The sequence below is a fragment of the Amblyomma maculatum genome, chromosome 10 (assembly GCF_055883805.1).
Source record: "Amblyomma maculatum isolate TAMU_Amacu chromosome 10, ASM5588380v1, whole genome shotgun sequence".
NCBI lineage: Eukaryota > Metazoa > Arthropoda > Arachnida > Ixodida > Ixodidae > Amblyomma > Amblyomma maculatum.
In genome coordinates this window covers 7,602,282-7,625,689 of record NC_139353.1, presented here as the reverse complement: position 1 = coordinate 7,625,689, position 23,408 = coordinate 7,602,282, and the positions used below count along the sequence as shown (strand labels likewise).

At 43.8% G+C, this 23,408-nt stretch overlaps 1 protein-coding gene across 20 annotated transcripts in view; it reads left to right on the top strand.

Annotated features, from left to right (window-relative positions):
- Nucleotides 1-17,918, top strand: part of LOC146175499 (phospholipase A1-like) — a 44,263-nt gene extending 26,345 nt beyond the window's left edge. For all 20 annotated transcript variants that reach the window (XM_084581892.1, XM_084581887.1, XM_084581886.1 and 17 more), the window contains 3 exons: nt 7,177-7,365; nt 12,085-12,321; nt 17,643-17,918. In XM_084581892.1, the coding sequence (XP_084438018.1) occupies nt 7,177-7,365; nt 12,085-12,321; nt 17,643-17,659 (443 nt within the window). In that variant the 3' untranslated portion in view covers nt 17,660-17,918. The remainder of the gene's footprint in view (nt 1-7,176; nt 7,366-12,084; nt 12,322-17,642) is intronic.
- The last annotated feature ends 5,490 nt before the right edge of the window (nt 17,919-23,408 follow it).

Below are 23,408 nucleotides of genomic sequence, written 5' to 3'. Positions count from 1 at the left end.
CGTTTCAGCCCCATAGGTGAGTACAGGCAAGATGCAACTGTTGTATACTTTCCTCTTGAGCGATACCGGTAAGCTGTTAGTCATAATCTGCGAGTGCTTGCCAAATGCGCTCCATCCCAATCGTATTCTTCTTGTTATTTCCTTTTCGTGGTCCGGGTCTGCGGTTACTACCTGTCCTAAGTAGACATATTCGCCTACTACTTCCAGTATTTCGCTACCTAATGTAAACTGCTGTTCCTTCCCGAGGCTGTTGAACATTACCTCAGTCTTCTGCATATTGATTTTCAAGCCTACCTTTCTACTTTTCCTGTCTAGGTCATCAATCATTATTTGCAGTTCATCCCCCGAGTTGCTTAGCAAGGCAATGTCATCAGCAAATCGCAGATTACTCCATCTACCCTTATCCCTAACTGCTCCCATTCCAAGTCTCTGAATACTTCCTCTAAACAAGCTGTGAATAATACTGGGGAGATTGTGTCTCCTTGCCTAACACCTCTCTTTATGGGAATTTTGTTACTTTCTTTATGCAGAACTATGGTTGCTGTGCAGCCGCTATATATATCTTCCAGCACTTTCACGTATGGCTCGTCTACCCCCTGATTTCGCAATGCCTGCATCACTGCCGAGGTTTCAACTGAGTCAAATGCTTTTTCGTAATCAATGAATGCTATGTATAAGGGCTGGTTATATTCCGAGCATTTTTCTATCACCTGTTTGATGGTATGGATATGATCGATAGTAGAGTACCGTTTCCGAAACCCTGCTTGATCCTTTGCTTGATTGCAGTCTAAGGTTATCCTGATAAAATTAGCGATTACCTTAGTAAATACCTTATACGTAACAGACAGTAAGCTAATTGGTCTGTAAGTTTTAAGGTCCTTAGAGTCCCCTTTCTTGTGAATGAGGATAATGTTTGCATTCTTCCATGGTTCCGGTACCGTCGATGACACCAGGCACTGCGTATACAGGGTGGCCAGGTTTTCTAGCACGATATCCCCCCCGTCCTTCAGCAAATCTGTAGTTATCTGATCCTCTCCAGCTGATTTCCCCCTTTTCATAGTTTCTAGTGCTTTCTGGACCTCGTCCTTCGTCACTGGTGGAACGTCTGACTGTTTTTCCCTACCGCCAATCTCATTACGGTACTGACTACTTTGGCTACTGTAGAGATCTGTATAGAACTCCTCGGCTACTTTGAGTATCTTTTCCATATTGGTGATGACGTTGCCCGCCTTGTCCTTTATCGCATACATCTGGTTTTTGCCTATGCCCAATTTCTTCTTTACCGCTTTAAGGCTTCCCCCGTTCTTTACAGCATGCTCAATTTTCTCCATGTTATACTTCCTAATATCAGCCACCTTGCGCTTATTGATTAGCTTTGATATCTCGGCCAATTCGATCTGGTCTGTTGGATTGGAAGCTTTCATACTCTGGCGTTTCTTAATCAAATCTTTCGTCTCCTTAGACAGCTTACCGGTATCCTCTCTAACTATCCTACCGCCTACTTCTACCGCGCACTCAGTAATGATATCTCTGAAATTATTGTTCCTTGCCTCTAGGGTAATGTCACCATCCTCAGTTAGAGCTGAAAACCTATTCTGTAGCGAGATCCTGAACTCTTCTGCCCTCCCCCTCACCGCTAATTCGTTGATGGGTTTCTTTCTTACTAATCTGTTGCGTTCCTTCTTCAGATTTAGGCTAATTCGGGACCTCACCATCCTGTGGTCACTGCATCGCACTTTCCCGATTACCTCTACATCTTGCATAATGGCGGGGGTTGAACACATTATGAAGTCGATTTCATTTTTAGTCTCTCCGTTAGGACTTTTCCATGTCCATTTCCGGTTCTTCCGTTTGCTGAATGTATTCATGATTCGTAAGTTATTGCGCTCTGCAAACTCAACTAGTAACTCCCCCCTGCTATTCCTAGAACCAATGCCATAGTCACCTACTACCTTGTCTCCTGCCTGTTTTTTCCCTACCTTGGCATTGAAATCGCCCATTAGTACAGTATACTGCGTCTTTACTTTTCGCATTGCCGATTCTACATCTTCGTAGAAGCTTTCAACTGCCTGGTCATCATAACTACATGTAGGTGCATAGGCCTGTACAACCTTCAGTTTATACCGTTTATTAAGCCGAATTACGATGCCTGCAACCCTCTCATTAATACTATAGAATTCATCTATATTACCCGCTATATACTTATTGACAAGGAAACCTACTCCTAGTTGTCGCCTCTCTGGTAAGCCTCGATAACACAGTACATGCCCATCTTTCAGTACAGTATATGCCTCATTCGGCCTCCTAACCTCACTAAGCCCTTTGACATCCCATTTCATGCCCTCTAGTTCCTCTAACAGCACTGCTAAGCTAGCTTCACTAGCTAGGGTTCTAGCATTAAACGTTGCCAGGGTCAGTTTCCAATGGCGGCCTGTCCAGCGGAGCCAGACTTTCTTAGCACCCCGTGCTGCGTCACAGGTCTGACCGTCGCCGTGGTCAGTTGTTCCGCAGCCGCTGGTGACTGAGGGCCGGGGTTTTATGGAGCTTATCATAGGAGGTTGCGGGCAATTACTGCACCAGGGTGGCCAACTCCTGTTCTGGTGAGGGAGTGCGTTGCCGGAGGTGTTCACCGGCATCAGGTCGCACCCCAAACCTGCTTATGCAATTCCATCAACACGCGGATTTATTTTTTTTTTTCTTTCATCCGGTGGAGAATTGCGCGGCACCGGGATTTGAACCCCGGTCCTCTTGGATGCGAGGCGGATGTTCTACCGTTTGGTATGTACTAGTCAAGTAATGTTTGTTAATTCCATGGGTAAGGTATGAGCATAACACCTCGGAAATAATTTTACAGTCAGTTTGGAGATTCCCAAGAGAACTTAGCGACTTTTAATTTATTAGGGCTGCAAATCCTTAATACTCCTTATATAGTTCTGCCTTTTTATGAACCTGTTGCAGTCACAAGTATTGCTGCAATAAAAACCTTGAGTAAAAGTAGAAGTGATCTCATGAAAATATTTTATTTCAGTCCACATGTTGAACTGCACACGATTCACAGTGTACATCACGGTATTAACGTACAGTTAAACCTTTGCAGCTTGTGGGGCCTCGGATGAAGTGAAGAGTTCTTAACTGCCTTTTTATGGGCCTCCACAAAAGCACTGCGCTGGGACTGAGGCTATATAGTTGATGTTTAAATGTTACAAATTTGAAGTATATGCCACGGATAAGGCCAGCTCCGAGGATGAAGTTCTCGTGCGTGGTGCGCTCGCTCTGACAGGGGCTCTCTCTCGGTGTTGTGCCTTGGGCCTGCTGGCTCCAAAAAAATGCAATAATACGGAAGCTTTCTTTTATATCCCTTCAAATGTAACCTTGTTGCAAGAAATGTGCTTTTGAACACTCTAACGACTGTGAAAATTACCGCATAAAGAATTTACTGTGATTAAGCGTGGCTAGACAAAATTTTACCAGTGGTAGTGGTTTTGCTTGGTTTTGCTAATACCACGCGTTCGGCTGACTTCATCGAGCGCCTATCACTTGATCTCTGACGTTATTGAGAATCAGTCACCTAGCAGGGTTAACGATCAAGGTCCAAGGGTCGATGGTAATCGGTCATGGTTAACTGGTCACTTAGTCATTTACTCATGCCCCAGCTTATCATGGCAAACACATCGGGCGGTACTTGTCGCTGGCAGGATAATTTTCAGTTTGACCTTGGCTCAGCGTTAAGGTCACAAAGACGGAGCTAAGCGGTCTGCACCTGGAGAAGTGGAAATGTAGCTCCTATTAAATATTTATTATTGACTGTCTTACAAATATTGTGTAATTAGTGCTTAATAAACGTAACTTTGGCCTGGTCTGGGCCAAGCTCTAAAAGCTAAAAACAACAAAACTGAGCAAAAAAAAAATAACAGATAGTTGGTAAATTTGATAAACAAAAACAATCAAAGCCTGTGTGTCCTGCAGTGACAATCAATCAATCAATCAATCAATCAATCAATCAATCAATCAATCAATCAATCAATCAATCAATCGGGTTTATTTCACGTTAAGGATGTGAGAGGAGGGGACAAAAGGCTATTTGAGGCTTGACGGGAATCCCCGTCCCCTACAGAAGCTTCGTCGTGCACAGAAACCCAAATCACACAATGCTACAGCACATGGCATGCCTGTGACATAATTAAACAAATGGCACGCTGCCAGGAGGAATGACATCACAGCAAGGTTGGCATCACAGATGCCATTCAAGAGGAATGGCATCACAGCAAGGTTGACTAGTCAAGCAACGAAACAACGAATATTATAAAGCAACTCAATTTAGTTGATAGATGATGCCTATACAATAGATTCGCTAAAAAAAGGAAACTAAAATTGAACTTCCTTTATATTTACACTCTTCACAATTGGTTAAAGTTAACGGCAAAATATAGGACAGCATCTGTCTGCCATAATTAAGTCATGATCGCGATAAAGACCAATTGTCTCCCATGCGCGTATTGCTATCGTTCTCTATATATTAGTCTAGACAAAGTAGCGAGTACAGTGCTTTGATTTATGTGTTTGTGTACCTGTTACGCATAAAGACACAATACAATTGCATAATAGGCACAATGCGTAATGCCTCAAAATCAGGTTTAGTGTTTTCAATCAGTTGGAATTTTGTAACTGCACCAACAGGTTTTTTTTTTTTTTTTTTTTTTAGCATACGCTGTTTTATAATGCAAAAGTGTAATAAGTCTATAAAAAAAATTCCGTTTATAGAACACTGACTTTCGGGAGCAGCAAGTTCAAAGACAGGGGATAGTCCCACTATGGTGCATCCCACTTTGCGCCGACTGGCGACTGCTTCATTTAGGAAAAATATCAAGTTATCAACTCGGGAGGCAGCGGAGAAGAAATTGTTTTGCGTGAGTCGCTGATCCGCATACTAATGTCAGGGTCTATATTCCGCTTTCACGGATGTCATGTCATTTTGGAGAGGTTAATAGAAAAAGAAAAACATCAATCCCAATATTGGGTTTCAGAATTGTCGAAAAAAAGATTATTTTCCACAAAATATTTATCTTCCTTCTCTTCCTTGAAAGTCATTCAAAACAATGAATAAATGGCGGCAAAGGGGTGAGACCTTCTATACTTCCCAACGGGCACAAATTACGGACTCTAGCGCCAAGTACATCATCAGTTACATCCTAACGGCTAGAGGCCGAAATATTGACTAAACCACTGGTGTATAAGGGGAGCGTAGACGTTCGCAGAGCAGGATGCTCAAAACGCGCATGCTGGATGGGGATAGGGTGGTGTGCGTTTTCTGGAGATCGCACGTCGTACGCGTGTATATTCACGCGAGCCAGCTGTCTTGAATGCAATTCTAACCTGCTATGTTATTTCCGCAGCGAGCTGGTCATACTGGACGTATCGCTGTCACGCCCGCTCAACGGAAGCGTCTGTGCTTCCATTGAGAGGCAGTGTGACTGTTGACGTCATAGGTCTTCTATCTATGCGTAGCAGTTTCCCGAATGAAGTACTAGCCGCGAAGAAAGTCATGCAGTATGAGATAACCCTCAGTGGTCTTAGATGAGCAAGTAGCCATGCCAACCCGACCAAGCTTAATACTCCGTGTGTTTAAGGAGAACACTGAAAACAACGAAGGCTTCATGGAGGCAAAACGTATACTGTTGGAAGAAGAGATCGGCATCGTATGTGGAATTGCCCAAGTGGAGAGGGGAGAGTGGTATCGCCGGATTGCTGATCACAAACTTCAGCGACAAGTGTCGTCACTTGAACAAGGATAAAATGTTCGTATTTTTTTTTTGAAGAAATTTCTGAGGATAGCCGTACATGAACTAGTCCTCAGAAACCCACTGTCCAAAACCCCTGTGAGCGGAACCGCATAGCCAACATTCCAGATCGACTCAGCGTTGACCCTGTAGCGAGGACTCCGCAGTCTACTGCGGAATTACACCAAGTGCTTTTTTCGGGGTCACAAGATAAGCGAGACTCCTTCAGAACATTGGGGCTGCTTCAAAGCTAACGCCGCATATTCAACTTCCTTGAAAAACAATCTGGGTACAACCTTCGCGGTTATCGATATATTGAAAACAAGGTCTCGTAAATAATCGATTAGCCTTCCACATTGGCGTGAAAACTGCGGCTACTGATGGAGTAATAGTAATCACTTCAAGAGGACCAACTGAGTCTGGAATAAAAAAAGAACATAGATATTGCTTGGGTACGGCTCCTGCTTTCGTATTGTACTACTGAAGCTAGTCATGCGCAAAGCACTGAAATGTTTGCCGGCCGCGTCGCATCACCAAGGCGTGAAATTTAGATGCTGCGTGACAGGGGGTCATGTCGTATCCTCCGGACGCTAACTAGATGCGGACATTGCCCCCCTCTGATCTAGCCGGTCGTGCTGATCTTTCCACATAGCTTTTACTGAAGCACCAGACCGTTCCCAAACCGTTCTGAAGCGTCCGGGGCTTTAACGGCTGGAACTGCTAAATAGATACACACGGAGAGATGGTGGAAATGATTGTAAGCCTTCGGAGGCACCGACCAAGTTTCTGAACAGATGACTGATAAGGCAGCAACACGTGATTTTTTGAGGAAGTCAAATGTGTGGCTTCTATCGTATCCGCGGCCTGCAAGTGATCTGTGTATCCTTCACTGCCACGTGTTTTTCATTTGCCCTCTGTGTGCACTAACCGTTTTTACATTCGAGTATAAATAATAGCGCAGAATAAAATAACGTGTTCACTGTTTTCCTGAAAACCTGTCCGTCCATTCTTGTCGTTCCCCTCAATTAATACACAGCTCTGTCTACGAAGCAACTCGCATCTTTTGAATGATTCTTACTATATTGTGAGAACATTGTGCATTCTTGAAGTAAATTTGATTGCACCTATGAAGTCTTGCATATAAAATGCTTGCTTAACTCCTTTTGCTTGGCAGAATATGATATCAGTATCACGATTTTAGCATAGCTCTTTTCGTTCATGCCTGTCTAACGGCTAGATAATCATCGCATTGGTAGCTAATCTTTGCATTAGCGCTTGCCACTCAAATATGAAAACCGTGCGTGTTATCCGTTTGGCGTCATCACATGCTTACGTATCTGCTAATGCTTATTAGAAAAGGCGATAAACACGTATCTAACGAATACGAGTCTTTTTGTAGGTCTTGATCCCGCGGGGCTTCTTTTTGAAAACCCAAATGCGTCGTTATCAAGTGCGGACGCTGAATTTGTCGACGTCATTCATACCAATGGAGGAAACATGAATGAGCTGGAGTTTGGAAGGAAGGATCCTATGGGGCATGTTGACTTTTACCCCAACGGTGGTTCGTATCAATTGGGATGCACTGCAGGTAAATGCGTTTTTTATATTTCCAGGCTTTCAATTACTGTTGCTCTGTTGTACCGCTTAGATATATTGGATTGACTCAGTACTGTCTGTTGCCCTAGGCGATACCACATGCGCCTAAAAACATCAGGATACTCATATTTCCTGCAGAAACGCATGTGAACTGCTATTAGGAAGCTTGGCAGGTGCCTTGATATAAGTTGAAACCTGATTTCAACAGACGTCCACAGAGCACTAAACAAAGCTGAGCAAACTTGACTCCAGTGAATGTTGAAACGATGCAGCCTTGGTTGACTTTGCTCATAATGTGTACTTATAACCCACGTTCTAAAATGTTAGCCTCAGTGATACCTTTAATATGCAGTCTAGCGGATGTTTCAGTTTGGAGTTAGGTGTTCGGCGGCTTTAAGCGTGAAACATGTATCTAGCCATGCCACAGGAAGGAGGTAAACCTAAAGCTTGAAAGGTGAATTAAAATGAGCTTACTGAGAACAGTATAAGAATGAAAGAAAGCAGTAGGACGAATAAGCTACACCTTTAAGAGTACAACGCTATAGCGTTGCTAGACCCCGTTCGCAGTGCACTGTTGTCCGTGTCTCATGCTCTGAGCTCTTAGTGCGATTTTGGGGCATGAACGTCCCACTTTGTTCTCCTTATTCGACGGCTCCTAGAAAGCAGCGAGAAACAGAAGTCTCACTAGTGATTTGTTGTTATATATTTAGAGGTTCAATTACTTTTTTTTAGAAATGGTTCCAGCCACATACGTTAGATGTAGTAGCGAGTCCAGAGCTTAAAGCTTCGTTCTTTATTCGAAGGTGTTGCATATGTTTTACTACATGCCAGATGGCACAGCCGAAAATACAAAAGCCCTATTCTTGCCTTCTGAACAGAGAAAATACATTAGATCGCAGTAAGCTCTACGTTTTAAGATCTGAGTTGCTAAGTAGTAGGAGAAATGGGTTTTTTTTTTTTCACTGTGAGAAAAATAACTGGCCATTTAGCTAAACCTACCTTCTAGATTTTGCGCCGTACTTTCAAACACCATATTTTATGCTTATAACTTTATCCTTAGGTTGAAGTAATCAGAAGTTATCAATATAAAAGGTTATGAATGAATTACAAATGTAAAACGAATGGCCAAAAAATGTGGTTGGTGTGTGCAAAGCAGTTCGGTTCACTGCAAATGACCTCAGCCCTGTGATAGTCAAAAAAGGACGCAGAAGTTGTGTTCCACCAAGAGTAAAGAACTGTGAACTAATTCTTTATGCAAGAAATGCCCAGTACCGCCTTTTGGAACATGTTCTTTTATCATTGGTGATGCGATTTGTATAAATTAAGGCAGTGCGCGAACCCCTGACTGTGAATGGGACATATACGTCATTATTACCTCTTTCACACTTTGTGCCAATGGGAAGAATATATCCCACTGTTTTCTATTGAAGTATTTGCAATAAAATTGTAAACTTTGTTGGGAACCACTTATATGTGCCTTATTTTACACGTACAATAAAACATATTACGCTATATTTGCAATATCGGCAATATTTGCAAAAGTTTAAGCCTCAAAACGTCCTATTTGTCACGATAAAACACTGTTATTTTTCAATAGTAAGACTTTTTTGTGCGCGCATAATGTCCGCCCTCACACCATACAAGGGGGGGGGGGGGGGCTGTATACCCCGCTTATGGCGCTCGGCATCCGCCTCCCTAGCTCGGTAGTAAGTAGTTTCAGCCCGCTTCTGGCGCATTGCCTTTGCCTCGGTCGCATGGTATTCCCTGACTCCGACCCACTTCCGTCACATTATCTCATCATCTCTTGCCCGCATCTCTTGCCCGCATCTCTTGCCCGCATCTCTTGCCCGCATCTCTTGCCCGCATCTCTTGCCCGCATCTCAGCATTTTCTCGCCGCCTAAGCCTCATATCCTCTACACGCCCAGCCTTCGTCTCCGCCTTCTCGGCTTCAGACTTGCCTTGAAGACTATGTCACCGAGGAGCAGACGTAGATGCACCATCCACGCTCATAAAAGGCTGCCGAGAAGAAGCATGCACAGATGTACCATCCCCCCTCGTAGAAGACGATGACGACGACACATACGTCGTCCCGCACAGGTAGACAGTAGCGTATCCTTCGCAAAAGTATAGTTTAAGAAACGCGTCCCCTCCACGTTCATTGCGCGTCATCTGCTGCGGCAGCGAGTAGGATCATGGGGCAGTACAGTTGCGGTTTTCGTGTGGGCGCCGCATGCTGGTGCAAAAATTGCATGCATGCAAAGCGCGAAAGTAGCGGAAATGTACTTTGTTACTCGATAAAGTATTAGTTCCGTAATAGTTCCTTCCTAATGACAAAGCTGTTCGTTAGCATACAATCGTACACCAGAAGCTTTACTTGAATGTAGCAACGTTGTTCTGTATAGTGTATGGTTTGCGTGCTCGTCTTGTAATCTGAAGCTCCGGAGTTTGATTTCCTGTTTGTTCGAAACAAATTTTATTCCTTTGCTTGCTCGTAGATTTTCGCGTTACAACAAAGAACGATAACAACGCCGATACTCCCTTTCCTGCGACGCAGGGGCTCTAACGATATCGCGTTAAAATAATTTTAAACTTTATTATACGAGACAGATGCACAATCATCATCCAGTTGCTTTTGAAGCAGCTCATACGGCTGTTGGTTTCTGTGGTATCATATCTAGGAACAGCAGGGAGGGAGGGGTAACTGATTTGTAATGTTTACTAAAGTTTACGGATCATAAATACCTGGGCTTAGAGACAACTTGTGAAATAGTACTGGGAGGAGTCTGAATGGGAAACTAAACACAGAATAGGCTACATATTTTCTGCATACCCCGGCAGCATGCACAATATGGGACTGGTTTGCAAAATGCTATATAGGGACTATGGGTTGCTTAGATGTTTCTTGCTACAACAGCCCACAATATAGTAGTCAATACAGCTAGGTGAATGACATCCACCTAGTCCCTCTACATGACACAGAACAGGTTTTTTACGCATGCAGTTTTCACATCAGTTTCAGCCCCTAAGCTCCCACTAGGTCTTCGTGGTTGCAATTCATGTCATGTTGGCGAAGAAACAAAAGCTCGGATATCTTATCACCTACTTCGAGCCTTTAGAAAAGTTTGAGGTGTCGATTTGCAAATAAGAAGTGGTATAAGACAGTTTTCAGTAAAACTGCTGGAAGAGAGGTATCTTCTGACAAAACTAAAATGGATTAACCAATGTTTTAGCAAGAACCACGCCATAGCATCCTCTGCCTAGCGCATGCAAAAAATTCGGAGATGTGTTGTTTTGCCAGCATGCGGGAAAATGTACAGGTACAGTATGGCTGATGGGGACAGACGTCGATTACACATTGCGCTATGATTGGACTAGGAGTAACAACGGATGAGAAGCCTCGTGAAATAAGCAGTGACACGATATTTGCCTTGGTGTTAAAATATCTTCATAGTTTGCATTTAAGTTACAATTTCTTAATATGCTTCACTGCACGTGAAAAGCAAACATACATTTTGAGTCATGGGCTTCCCTGGATTAAGGGCTGTTAAGTATTTTGTCCCAGTTTGTGGTTATTATTGTGGTATGGTAGTGACGGTTTTCAAGCAGGCAAAGCAGGCAGAAAAACACGGAAAGGCCTCGAAAATAATTTCAAAAAAGAGCTGATTTGCGTACATCTGGAATAGAAGAGCTTGGTAACGACGATAGCTCCAAGCTTACTAAGGCGAAAGCCTTTAAAGGCTCATGCTCGTGGCCAAGATCGTGTCCGTCCATCTGTATCGCTTTAGTTTAAAGACGGCCATCGATGGTGCACTATGTCGTACCTTGAAATAAATGATGACGTGATTAGTAGTGTAGTATATCGTGCCTTGAAATGTGTGTGACGATGACGTTATCACATGGGCACATCATTTCCGGTTGTTAAACATGGGCGGATATTACGTCATAATCACGTCACATTCGTCCATGACGTCACGGCTGGTGATGACGTCACCAGACAATTCACGCTTATGCGAAGCTGACACTTCCGAGCATTTTATCTAGGCTTCACGAGGCAATTCACGCTTATACGAAGCTGACACTTCCGAGCGTTTTATCTAGGCGTCCTTGCGGCGCCTTTTATTTGGCGCTTTCTCGAATACCGAACCACAAAGCATATAGAAGCACTGAAAATGATGTTAACATAACGGGGCGTAGTTCCTTCACGTTTTTTTTTTCTTTTTTTTTTTGCCGTGCTTATTGCACCCAGTAGTGGCCTCATAACTCTAAAATAATAGTGCCTCTCTGTCATACCAGATATAGGAAGTGTCGTTCAAACATATATTTTTACTTTCATTAGTGTTTATATATGCACGCGAAAAATTGCTACTAACATTTTGTTTGAAATGAACCATAGATTGCAGAAATTGTGCTTTACATCTGTAAGGCATGCGTGCATAGCCCAGATTTTTACGGCTCAGTGCCTTAAGAGAATCTGGTCGACAGTCGCAGACATATATTTGGTGTTTGCAATTTTAAGGCAGGCAATTTTCCTGTACGCGATCAGAAAAATGAGGTAAAAATACCCTAAAGAATAACAAGACATTCTATGTTCGTTCTTCATGAGCAAATAAGGTTGGAGTAAGTTCTATTATTCGAATATACATATTAAATTTTTAGGCCCTAAGTTTACATCATTTTGGTTGACTGAAATATCATTCTTAAAATTTTTAGCCCTTTCTGACATATCCTGCAGTCACAATAGAGCTTGGTGGTACTTCATTGAAGCACTGCAAAGCACTTGTTCGTTCAAATCAATACCTTGCGAAAATGGATGGAACTATTATCCCACCTGTCTGATGAACACTGGCGTGAAACCTGTGCAAATGGGCTCCCGCAAAATTATTCCCAACGTAAATGGAAGTTACTACCTTAAAACAAACGCCAAGCCCCCATACTGCATTGAGGAAGGTGAGTAATTTCAGCACTTTTTCTTAAATTGCGGCACAGAACTGAAGTTTACGACTGAGAGCCTTTTGTCAGAGACGCGATGCTCCTCGCTAAATTTGTAATTCTTTTACGTTGTCTTTGATATCCGTGTAACTGTATGGGATAGCTCAGAGTAAAGTGATTGGCACCTAAAACTGTATCTGTCATGCCAGCGAAATTTAATTTTTTTTAGTAGTATGCTCGTCTTTAGGTGGTTTTGAATGCTACCAGGTGTTCGCATTTTGTTAGTTATTGCAAGGTATTGGAATGACTAGGTGTCCAAAAGAGCGATTCTCTATCTTTCGCGGGTACTGCTTTTATGATAGAGTAATGATCGAACAAGGCTTTAGATGTTCTGCCATCGAATATTGTAGAATACTTTAGGCTTATCGCACGCAAGGGCCTCGCACATGTAGCTTTCAGTATCCGCGGGGGAACAAAAAAGTGAATCACAGTCATTCTCATTGTCGGTAGTAGATGTACGCATGAAATGAATTGAAAAAGCAGAAAGAGTGCTGGCCTCCTCCGAGTGCAGACGGACATTCCTAAACGCTCCGTTCTTTTTGCTTGAAGTTGCCTTTTTCGGACTGCCCCAACTCCGCGTTTGGGCATCCACAAATCTGTGAAAGGGCCAGTATCGGCTGAATGAAGTGAACAGCGCAAGAAGGAAGTGAGCATTGCTTCTAGCCTGGAACGGGAGTTTTCTCTAGAACCGATCAGCCGCCGCTCATTTCCTAAGGGTGCTGGTGCGACCCTTGGCACACGTGCACCACATCTATTTCATGAAAGTAATTTAACCGCGGAAGAGCATGAGGGTACCCAAGATGATCTCATAAAATGCGGCCGCAAGCGACTGAGAACGGCTCATCACAAAGAGGCGAGATGAACGCCATGTCAAAAAGTGCACGTGGGCAGCCAACCTCGGAGCCGAAACCGCTATGTCCGCGGCCATCGCCGCAGTCACTTTTATCGTATGACGACTACAAAACTCTCTTTTGTCCTCATGAGAGACTCGACCTTCGCGCCTGGAGTGCCGCACATATATTAGACGCACTAAAGGGCGCTGGACCTATACACACAGCTGCACAGGTCAATTAGGTCTGGCTAATCTATACCCAAAGCGCTATTACTCTGAGAAGCATGCCATACAGTTCCAAGAAATTCATGTGCTCAAAATCTGAGGCGTCCAACACCCAGTTGCTACCTGCCTCATGACACTTGACAATTCTACTTAAGAGATCATCCAAATAATCCACACTCCGAATACCAGTTTTCAAGTATCCCATATACCCCGAAGACAACAATAGAGACCTCACTGAACTCAATACCACCAGACATATTTTCCGCGCTCGCCGGCATAGTATAGTAAAACCAACTGCGTACTCATCGTCTTCGCCAGTAACAAATTTCCAGACTAAATAAGCTGCAGGAGCACCCTGTACCGATGTCACATTTTCAAGAAAACATCGAAGCAGGCAAGGCAACATTTACCGTAAACGAAGCACCATGCAGATACCTATTCAACCCAAAAGTTTTCGCCTGGGTCTTGATGACCCGCCAGATGGCCTTACGCATTAGGCTATTTGCTGATAACGCTCCGGCCTTCACAGCATCGTAAATACAAAATACAAATAGCCATTCCAGATGGCACTGTACCGTCTAGAGCATCAAAGCCACGATGAAGAAGCTACACATGTCTTCAATGCCGGTAACCACACAGACACCCCAAGGATCAACTGTACCCTGGCAGTCAATATTGAAACCCTTCGGCTTCCTGTGGATGCCAGATGACAGAGTAGCGGAACTGCTGCCGGTTCGATTCCTTTTTTTCCTGAAGAGCCAGCCGAACCAAACAACCACCTTTCAACAAACCAAGAAACAGGTGAGCAGGGCACAAACAACCTCCTGCAACAGGCAGAGTAAACAAAAGGGTACATATAGTGCCGACCTACGGACTCTACGGGTAGAATTACATCATCTTAAACAACTCACGCAGCAAGAACTGTAAACCACGTCCATAAAGTGATCGCACACGCCGTACGTCGTATGCACCCCCCCCCCCCCCCCCCTTTCCCTTACGTGAAGGGACCAGGCGCTGGTTGATTGTCCACCCTCTAAAAGTACAGGAGCGCTTCTACGGACTACTAGTGGCCAAAACCGCATTCGCAAAATTCAAGCAAAAACACAGCTTCGGAGGCAGCAAACACAAGGGAGAAAGCAACAAACCCTTCAACTCGCACGGCAGTTACAGCACCTAGTCGAGTCGATTTCTCAGAAGACACAATAACTGCGCATGTAACTAGGTAGCCTTGAAATCAAGGTCACTTGCTATTAAGGGCGTGTCTGAAGCGCCCTGATTGCCCACAGAAGAAACAAACGGTTGGAAAGACTGCGACGTGTGTGTATGTGTTTCGTTTGCTTTTGCGTTGTGTATGTTTGCGTGCGTGCAATCGGCGCGACCGTGGCTGACGCCTCTCTTTGAACTATTCGAACTTGGAAGGAGGTCTGCGGGCTGGCCAGCGATGCCGGCCGTAGTAAAGCATCGCTACCGACAGGTTTACCGGAGACACGAGAACTAGGGGTAGGTTTCCTTGTAAATAAATATACAGCTGGTAATATAGATGATTTCTATAGCAATAATGAGAGGGTGGCAGGCCTCGTAATTTAGCTTAATAAGCGGTATAAACAAGGTTGTACAGGCCGACGCACCTAAATGTAGTCATGATGACCACGTAGTCGAAAACTTTTATGAAGATGTAGAATTGGCAATGCGGAAAGGAAAAATGCAGTATACTGTACTAATCGGCGACTTCAATGCCAAGGTAGGGAAAACGCAGGCAGGAGATCAGGCAGTGGGCGATTATGGCATTGGTTCTATGAATAGCGGTGGGAAGTTACTAGTTGAGTTTGGAGAGCGCAATAACTTCAGAATCATGAACACCTTCTTCAGCAAACGGAAGAACCGGAAGTGGACATGGAAAAGCCCTAACGGGGACTAAAAATGAAATTCACTTCATAATGAGTTCTAACCCAGCCGTTGTGCAGGACGTAGAGGTAATCGGGAAGGTGCGCTGCAGCGACCATAGGATGGTAAGGTCTCGGATTAGTCTAAATCTGAAAAGGGAACGAAACAGATTAGTGAGTAAGAAGTTCAACAAATTTTCGGTGAGGGGGAGGGCAGAAGAGTTCGAGATCTTGCTGCAGAATATTTAGCTGTAACCGAGGATGACGACTTTAGCCTAGAAGCAATGAACAATAATTTCAGAAATATCCTCTCTGAGTGCGCTGTAGAAGTAGGCGGTATGATATTTAGAGAGGATACCGGTAAGCTGTCTAAGGAGACAAAGGAATTGACAAAGAAACGCCAAAGTATACAAGTTCCCAATTCTACAGACTAGATAGAATTGGCAGAGATATCAACGCTAATAAATAAGCACAAAGTGGCCGATATAAATCTATAACATGGAGAAAATTGAGCATGCTGTAAAGAATGGGGGAAGCCTTAAAGCGGTAAAGAAGAAATTGGGCATAGGCAAAAAAACAGATGTATGCGATAAAGGACAAGGCGGGCAATGACATCACGAATATGGACACGATAGTCAAAGTAGCCGAGGAGTTCTATACTGATCTCTACAGCAGCCAAAAAAGCCACGACAATAATGAGATTGGCGGTAGGGAAATGCAGTCAGGCGCTCCTCCAGTGACGAAGGACGAAGTTAAGAAAGCATTAAAAACTATGCAAGGGGGGAGATTAGCTGGAGAGGATCAGATAACTACAGATTTGCTGAAGGACGGGGGGATATAGTGTTAGAAAAGCTGGCCACCCTGTAAACGCAGTGCCTGGTGTCATCGACGGTACCAGAACCATGGAAGAATGCAAACATTATCCTCATTCATAATAAAGGGGACTCTAAGGACCCTAAAAATTACAGACCAATCAGCCTACTGTCTGTTATGTATAAGGTATTTACTAAGGTAATCGCGAATAGAATCAGGACAACCTTAGACTGCAATCAAGCAAAGGATCAAGCAAGTTTTCGGAAACGGTACTCCACTATCGATCATATCCATACCATCAATCAGGGGATAGAAAAATGATCGGAATATAGCCAGTCCTTATACATAGCATTCATTGATTACGAAAAAGCATTTGACTCAGTTGAAATCTCGGCGGTGATGCAGGCAGTGCGAAATCAGGGGGTAGACGAGCCGTACGTGAATGTGCTGGAAGATATATATAGTGGCTGCACAGCAACCATAGTTCTGCATAAAGAAAGTAACAAAATTCCCATAAAGAAAGGTGTTAGGCAAGGAGACACAATCTGCCCAGTATTATTCACAGCTTGTTTAGAGGAAGTATTCAGAGACTTGGAATGGGAGCAGTTAGGGATAAGGGTAGATGGAGAATACCTCAGTAATCTGCGATTTGCTGATGACATTGCCTTGCTAAGCAACTCGGGGAATGAACTGCAAATAATGATTGGTGACCTAGACAGGAAAAGTAGAAAGGTAGGCTTGAAAATCAATATGCAGAAGACTAAGGTTTCAACAGCCTCGAGAAGGAACAGCAGTTTACATTAGGTAGCGAAGTACTGGAAGTAGTAGGTGAATATGTCTACTTAGTGGCAGTGCCCCATTTTGTCCACATGCATGTGTCGCTGTCGCTGTCTCTTGCGCTGTCACTAGGTGGCATTTTTACGCAGTTTTCCCGAGTTCTGTCACTGGCTGAGTGTTGTATACCGCTTTTGCTTACGACTGTACAGCCTTGGTCAAACATCCTAATGTCAAAATATTTTCGCCTCAGCCGCAAAATGGAGCCCTCACAGCGTCATTAAAGACTAAAGGGTAGAGAAATGCTATGGACAGTTCCTTGCTATGATGAGAGATCGTTTCCTAGCATTTCAATACCATTTTGCGACAGAGACGATAATCCTTTGGCTTCAAGACGTTTTTCCAAGACTGTACAGTACATATCAGTTCAATTATACAATGCGTCAAAATTTTAACTCCCTTCTGGAAATTTAAGTAAAATGTTTTAAACGTAGACTGAAACACAATATTTAATATACTCGCTGAGCTTCAGTGTGCCCTCGTTTATATAGAGTAATAGGCTTCCTTAAGAGTGATTTACACATCTCACAAGTGAACGCAGCTGACCTTCGCTGTTTGCATCTCGAAAGAGTTTAGTTCTTGTTAATTCGGTACAAAATATTTCTTTATATTTCTACCCACATAAATATCTCAAGAACGTTCACTAGGAGAATACATATGATATGTATGTTTTTTTTCCTGGTTTATTTCAGAGAGATTTCCGCGATAAACGATGCGGACTGACTACCTGTTTACGCAGATTAAACCACTTTTAGACAACAACCGTAATTGGACTGCAAAAATCTAATTTCTTTATGTTTCTGTTTGCTAAGAGAAATATGAAACATTTGGTCGACGAGAAGGTTCTAAACAAAAAATGGTTTTTAAATTACCTCTGGTGAGCGAAGCGAACTAGTTTGTGATCCTCAAGAGAAAGACGCCCATTTCAAGAAACTAGACTACGTCTATATTAAAGATGTACGGATGTACGGAAAGAATGTGTTATGTCTCATTTGCTTACCGACAGTCAGTGACTTCTTTAAAGTTCGGAAAGAGATCACACTTATTAGGTATGTGAGCGACCCTTGCGAGATGCCTAAAAATTTGATTTTTAAAACAAAATGAGAATGTTATTACCGGACAACTTTTTTCTAAAATATCCAAATTGTTACTAACATCTAAACCAACGGTTAAATTCACGGCCACGTGGATTGTAAACGATTCCTGACAAAGGAAATCTAGTTTGTAGACAGCGCATGTAAGAAACACCTTTCAGTTTTCCTTGTTCTGTGAGCCTAATTAGCCACTTGGCAGATTTCCTGGTAGTTGCTTTGAAGATATTAATTGCCTGTTTCATTAAACCTTCATTAGCTGGTGAGCACGTGCAGTGTCTTTGTTCTAGTCTTGTGCGGTCTTTCGTCAAGTTTGAATAAAATCTCTAATGAAAATCACAATAAAATCAACAGAATTTTCTGTCGGTGCCAAGGCGTGCACTAGCGGGACTGCAAAGTGCTTACGAGGCGGGTATTTCATTTAAGCTAGCTGATATGGTGCGCTAAAATCTCACGAGGAAAATAGGTGAAGAAATGCAGAGGGTTAAATAATGAGGCCGGAAGAGAATTGCTTGTGCACACTGTATATTTTGTTCGGGCAAAAAAGTGCAATTTATTAGGCGTTGTGGCTTGATAACGGATACATAAATTTGCCATATGTACCCATGTTTAGTCTGCTGTTATATTTATTCACACATGTGCTGTTTCTTTGCATCTAACATGCTTTTATATTTGTTGCTGTTGGGCCCTAGAAAGGTGGCACATATCAGGCGACAAGGCTTGGTCAGGTGTGGTGGCGTACCGAGGACATTCCTATAAATAATTTCGAAATAATGGTAGGCACAAAGTGCTAACGCTCAGTTGAACAAGACAACAACGTCAGTTGCAAAAATGGGGTTCCGAATCGTGGGCTGTTGCAGGACCAGCACAGGCGAGTTGCAGAAATTACAACTCGGCATTGGACAGCAGCGATAAGGGCTGTCCGATGGGTTGGCATATGAGGCTATCAAGAGGCTCGTTATAGTGAACTGAAGGACGGACATGGGATATAAATGATCGGGTAGTGGGCCAGAATTTTTTCTGTCTCACAAAGAACAAATTCTAAAGTATCCTAATCCTGAAGTAACAGTATCCTAAAGGACACAACTCGATATTACCCATTCACTTTCCAAATGATGGCACTGGATGTTGATACAACACATTTTGGGAGGGCTTGTGTCATTCTCTCTTGAATATTAGTACGAAGAAATTATTCCTTTCATCATTTAGGAAAAATAGCGTGATATATAGTCTCCTTTACAAACAAGTGAGAGAACCAGAGCCCTCCGATAGGAACACAGCGAAACAAATCTTTCCGACTATTTCGCTCCCAGCTGAAAATCCAATAAAGGCAGCAAGCACACGATGTATCTTTTTAACGTTGACGAGTGACATGAGCAGTGCTTGAAAAATACACCAAACCTTGGCAATCAGAAAAATATTTCGAGCTGCAACTCGGGCGAACATTGATAATGCACGGCCTCGGCACCGTTTTGTTTTATCTTTCATCATCTCAATTTTTTCGCTCCAAAGTTGCTTCAGATCCACGTAGTGCTGAAGAGGCACCTCTAGTCAGAGTGCATGTACAGTAGTCTTCTCCATACCGGGCAATTCGCGGGTGGTATGTCTCCCGTTCCACGCAGTAAGCCGCCGCTTTTTTTTTTTTTTTTTTTTATCTGGGCTCCCGTGTACGTAGAATTAGTATTAGCAAGGCGAACAGCATCGAGCATGCTGGTTGGTTTGATTATTGGGGTTTGCAGTGCCAAAGCGATTGAGGTAATGAGAGACGCCGTATTGGAGGGCTCCGGAAAGTTCGACCACCTGGAGTTTTTTAACGTGCCCTGACATCGCACAGCGCGCGGGTGCCTTACTTTCTGCCTCCATCGAAAAGCAGCAGACGCTACCGGGATTCGATCCCGCATCCTTGGGCATAGTAGTCGAGCGCCTTAACCACTGCACCACCACGGAGGGGCCCTCGGGCATGCTTTTCCTGCCATCACAGAATATTGCATCGAATTTAAATTCTTACGGCCTTTCTTCGGACCGGAACACTGATACAATAAACAGATTTACGTATTGTCATATATATTTCTTGCCCTTCGTTGTTCTTGCCTGCCGAGTATATATAGCATTATGTGCCTTCGTATTGCCCACGCGCTGCCTGTAAATTGCCGTCACGTGACCTCGCTAACTACAGTTATGATTCTAATTCCGATAGCGGTATCATTCCACCGCATGACGTTTTCCACAAAGAAAGCACTCTAAGGGCTCCGTCTTGCATCGATAGCTTAACATGGCTGCCTTGGTTCAAAATATGAACTTCCAGTCTCAGTTACATTTGTAATATAATTTGTTGCCGTTCTAACTGTTTGGGGGCTTGCCCTCGATTTTGAAAAGTTTTACAGGCTTCTTCAAGTGTAATCTTTTCGGCTTCAAACAACTCACGCTGAGCGTTAACGCAGCGCAGTTCGGAGGGTAGCTTATTTCTAAGTGCTTCGCCGAGAAAATAGGCGAACTCACAACATCTGGCCATGCGTTTGAGCTGAACAATGAATTCGGCTACCCTGTGTTGTTCAATTCATACTCTTCCATTAAATCTGGTCTTTCCCGTGCATGAACGTTCGGGGATGCAGTGCTTTGTTTGCAGCGAAGTGACCTCGTCGTACGTTTTGCTAGTTGCGAAGTGAGGATAATTAGGTACGTTCTTTAATACTTCACACACACGAGGCCATACTACCTTCAGAAATACAACTAGCTTCCTGCCGTCAGCAAAGTCATTTACGTCCACGTAAAGCTCAAATCTTTTTAAGCATGACTCAAAGCTTACGCTTTTTCGCCCAAAAGAATAAATGTTTTCCACATTTACCATTGCAGCACCATCCATGCCTTCGCATGAATGGTCGCAGCCTTCAAATTCTTCAGCAGTAATATTTGAAGCAAGCGGAAAGCCACAAAGATTCCATCCTAGTCACCAGTAAGTATAGTAGCATGCGGCAAACGGGCTGCTATACTCGACGAAACAACAGCGGCCGGTGCAGGACAAGAAACTGTGCTAATTTATCTGGACGTTTTATGACAAGCGGTTGCTTATCCACTGCTCTATCAACTCACGTGATGGGCAGGCGGCGCATCATGCACTTGGTGCTATCACACCCCCACAAAAGAAAAAGTAAATTCAAGAACCGAAACGAGACTATGCGAGCTGGAGAAAGTTCCACGCTTCTGACGAGCGGATGCAAACAGCAGGCACCTGGAACCTGCTGCTCAGGTGGTGGTTATGGGAGTCACTGAAGTGGAGCGACTACACGTGCGCATAGTGTGCCTATTCATCTGGTCACCGAAAATATCCAGGTTACTAACTCAACACTACAATGCATGCAGGGATGGCCCTACATTGTTCCAGCCAGCCTCCATAGCTTTAGAGAAGTCTCTTGAACCTTATATTGTCGTTTAAACCAACATTACTTAATTTTCTAATGGTGCACGCACGTCATATTCTTCGATGAAACACCTTCCGTGGGAAGAAGGCAGCAGTCCCCAGTCGGTTATTGGAAGGCGCGGTCTTTATGTATACGTTGGCGGTCGCCCGGCTGGCTGCTGCTAAAGTGGGGAACGCCTTGACCTGAAAGACGCCCTCAGCACGGCAGTCGCTGTTTGACCACTGCTGATTGAAGCCTGTTCAGCGCCAGCTCACTGACACATCCGAAATACGGCGCATGCACGTTTGTTGACCGATTCACTGGTCACTGACCAGTGAATCGATCAACAAACCATGATTCCTGACCAGACGGTATGCCGTCGAACCCTCGACTACGCATGCACGTTGCGGCACTTAATCTGTTGCACCATGCGAACACATGCGCTTAACCTGCACGTCCCGCATTTTCCTGAATCTTTCACCTGGCCTTGGTTCTTCGCCGTGCTGCCGTGGACAGCTTTCTGTTGAATTGTTTATTTCACCCAACAACTTAGTGTAATTTTGGAGCGCAGATATAGGCGCATATTCATATATTGCGAATCTTTGGCGTGGCCGTACTCGGCGTAGGCATGACATGCCCCCTGCCAGTGAGGCAGGTGTAATATTAATAATAATAATTGTCAGCCGGATTATAGCCACTGCAGGACGAAGGTCTCTCCCATATTGCTTCAATTATCTTGGTCCTGCGCTACCTCCATTCACTTGACTCCTGAGGAGCTGCTTATCTTCCTCCACTCATCCAACGTTCTGCCGCCCCCTGCTGCGCTTCTTTCTTCGGAATCCAATTTGTTACCCTACGCGAACATCGGTTAACTTCTTTTCGCACTACATGCCCGGCCCGTGACCATTTCGTTGTCCTGATGTCCACTAGAATATCATTAACTCGGGTTATTTCTTCGACCCACTCTGCACGCTTCCTATCTCTTAATTTTACACCTATCCTTTTTCGTTCCATCGCCCTCTGCGTTGTCCACAACGTAAGTAGAACCCTTTTAGTTAGCCTCCAAGTTTCAGCTCCACAGGTGAGTACAGGTAAAATGCAACTGTTGCACACTTTCCTCTTCAGCGATACCGTAAAACTGCTAGTCATAATCTGCGAGTACTTGCCAAATGCGCTGCATCCCAATCTTATCCTCCTAGTTACTTCCCTTTCACGATCCGGGTCTGCGGTGCTAATTAAACCTGCTCTAATTAGACATATTCGCCTGCCACTTCAAGCGCTTTGCTACTAATTGTAAACTTCTTTTCCTTCCCGATGCTACAGAACGTTACCTTTGCCATCTGCATAATGATTTTCAATCCTATACCTTTCTGCCTGTCTAGATCATCAATGATTCTTTGTAGTTCATCTCCTGAGTTACTTAGCAAGGCAATTTCATCATCGAATCGCGAACTACTGAGGTATCCTCCATTAAACCTTATCCCTAACTGTTTACATTCCAAGTCTGTGAATACCTCCTCTAAGCAAGCATTGAACAGTACAGGGGAGATTGTGTCTCCTTGCCTCACACATTTCTTTATGGGGATTTTGTTACTTTACTAATGCTGAACTATGGTGGCTGTACAGCCACTATACCAGTACATTCACAAACGGTTCGTTAACAGTATGATTTCGCAATGCCTGCATGGCTGGCGGAGGTTTCTACATGCGTCAAATGCTTTTTCGTAATCAATGAATGCAATCTATAAGGGCTGATTAAATTCCAGAATTTTTCTATCACCTGGTTGACAGCATGGATATGATCGATAGTAGAGTACCCGTTCTGTAAACTTGCTTGATTTTTTGCTTAATTGAAGCCTAAGATTATCCTGATTGTGTTAACGATTACGTTAGTGAATACCTTGTACGTAACGGACAGTAAGCTGATTGCTCTGTAATGAGGCAGGTATCAGTTCAGTGAAACTCCACG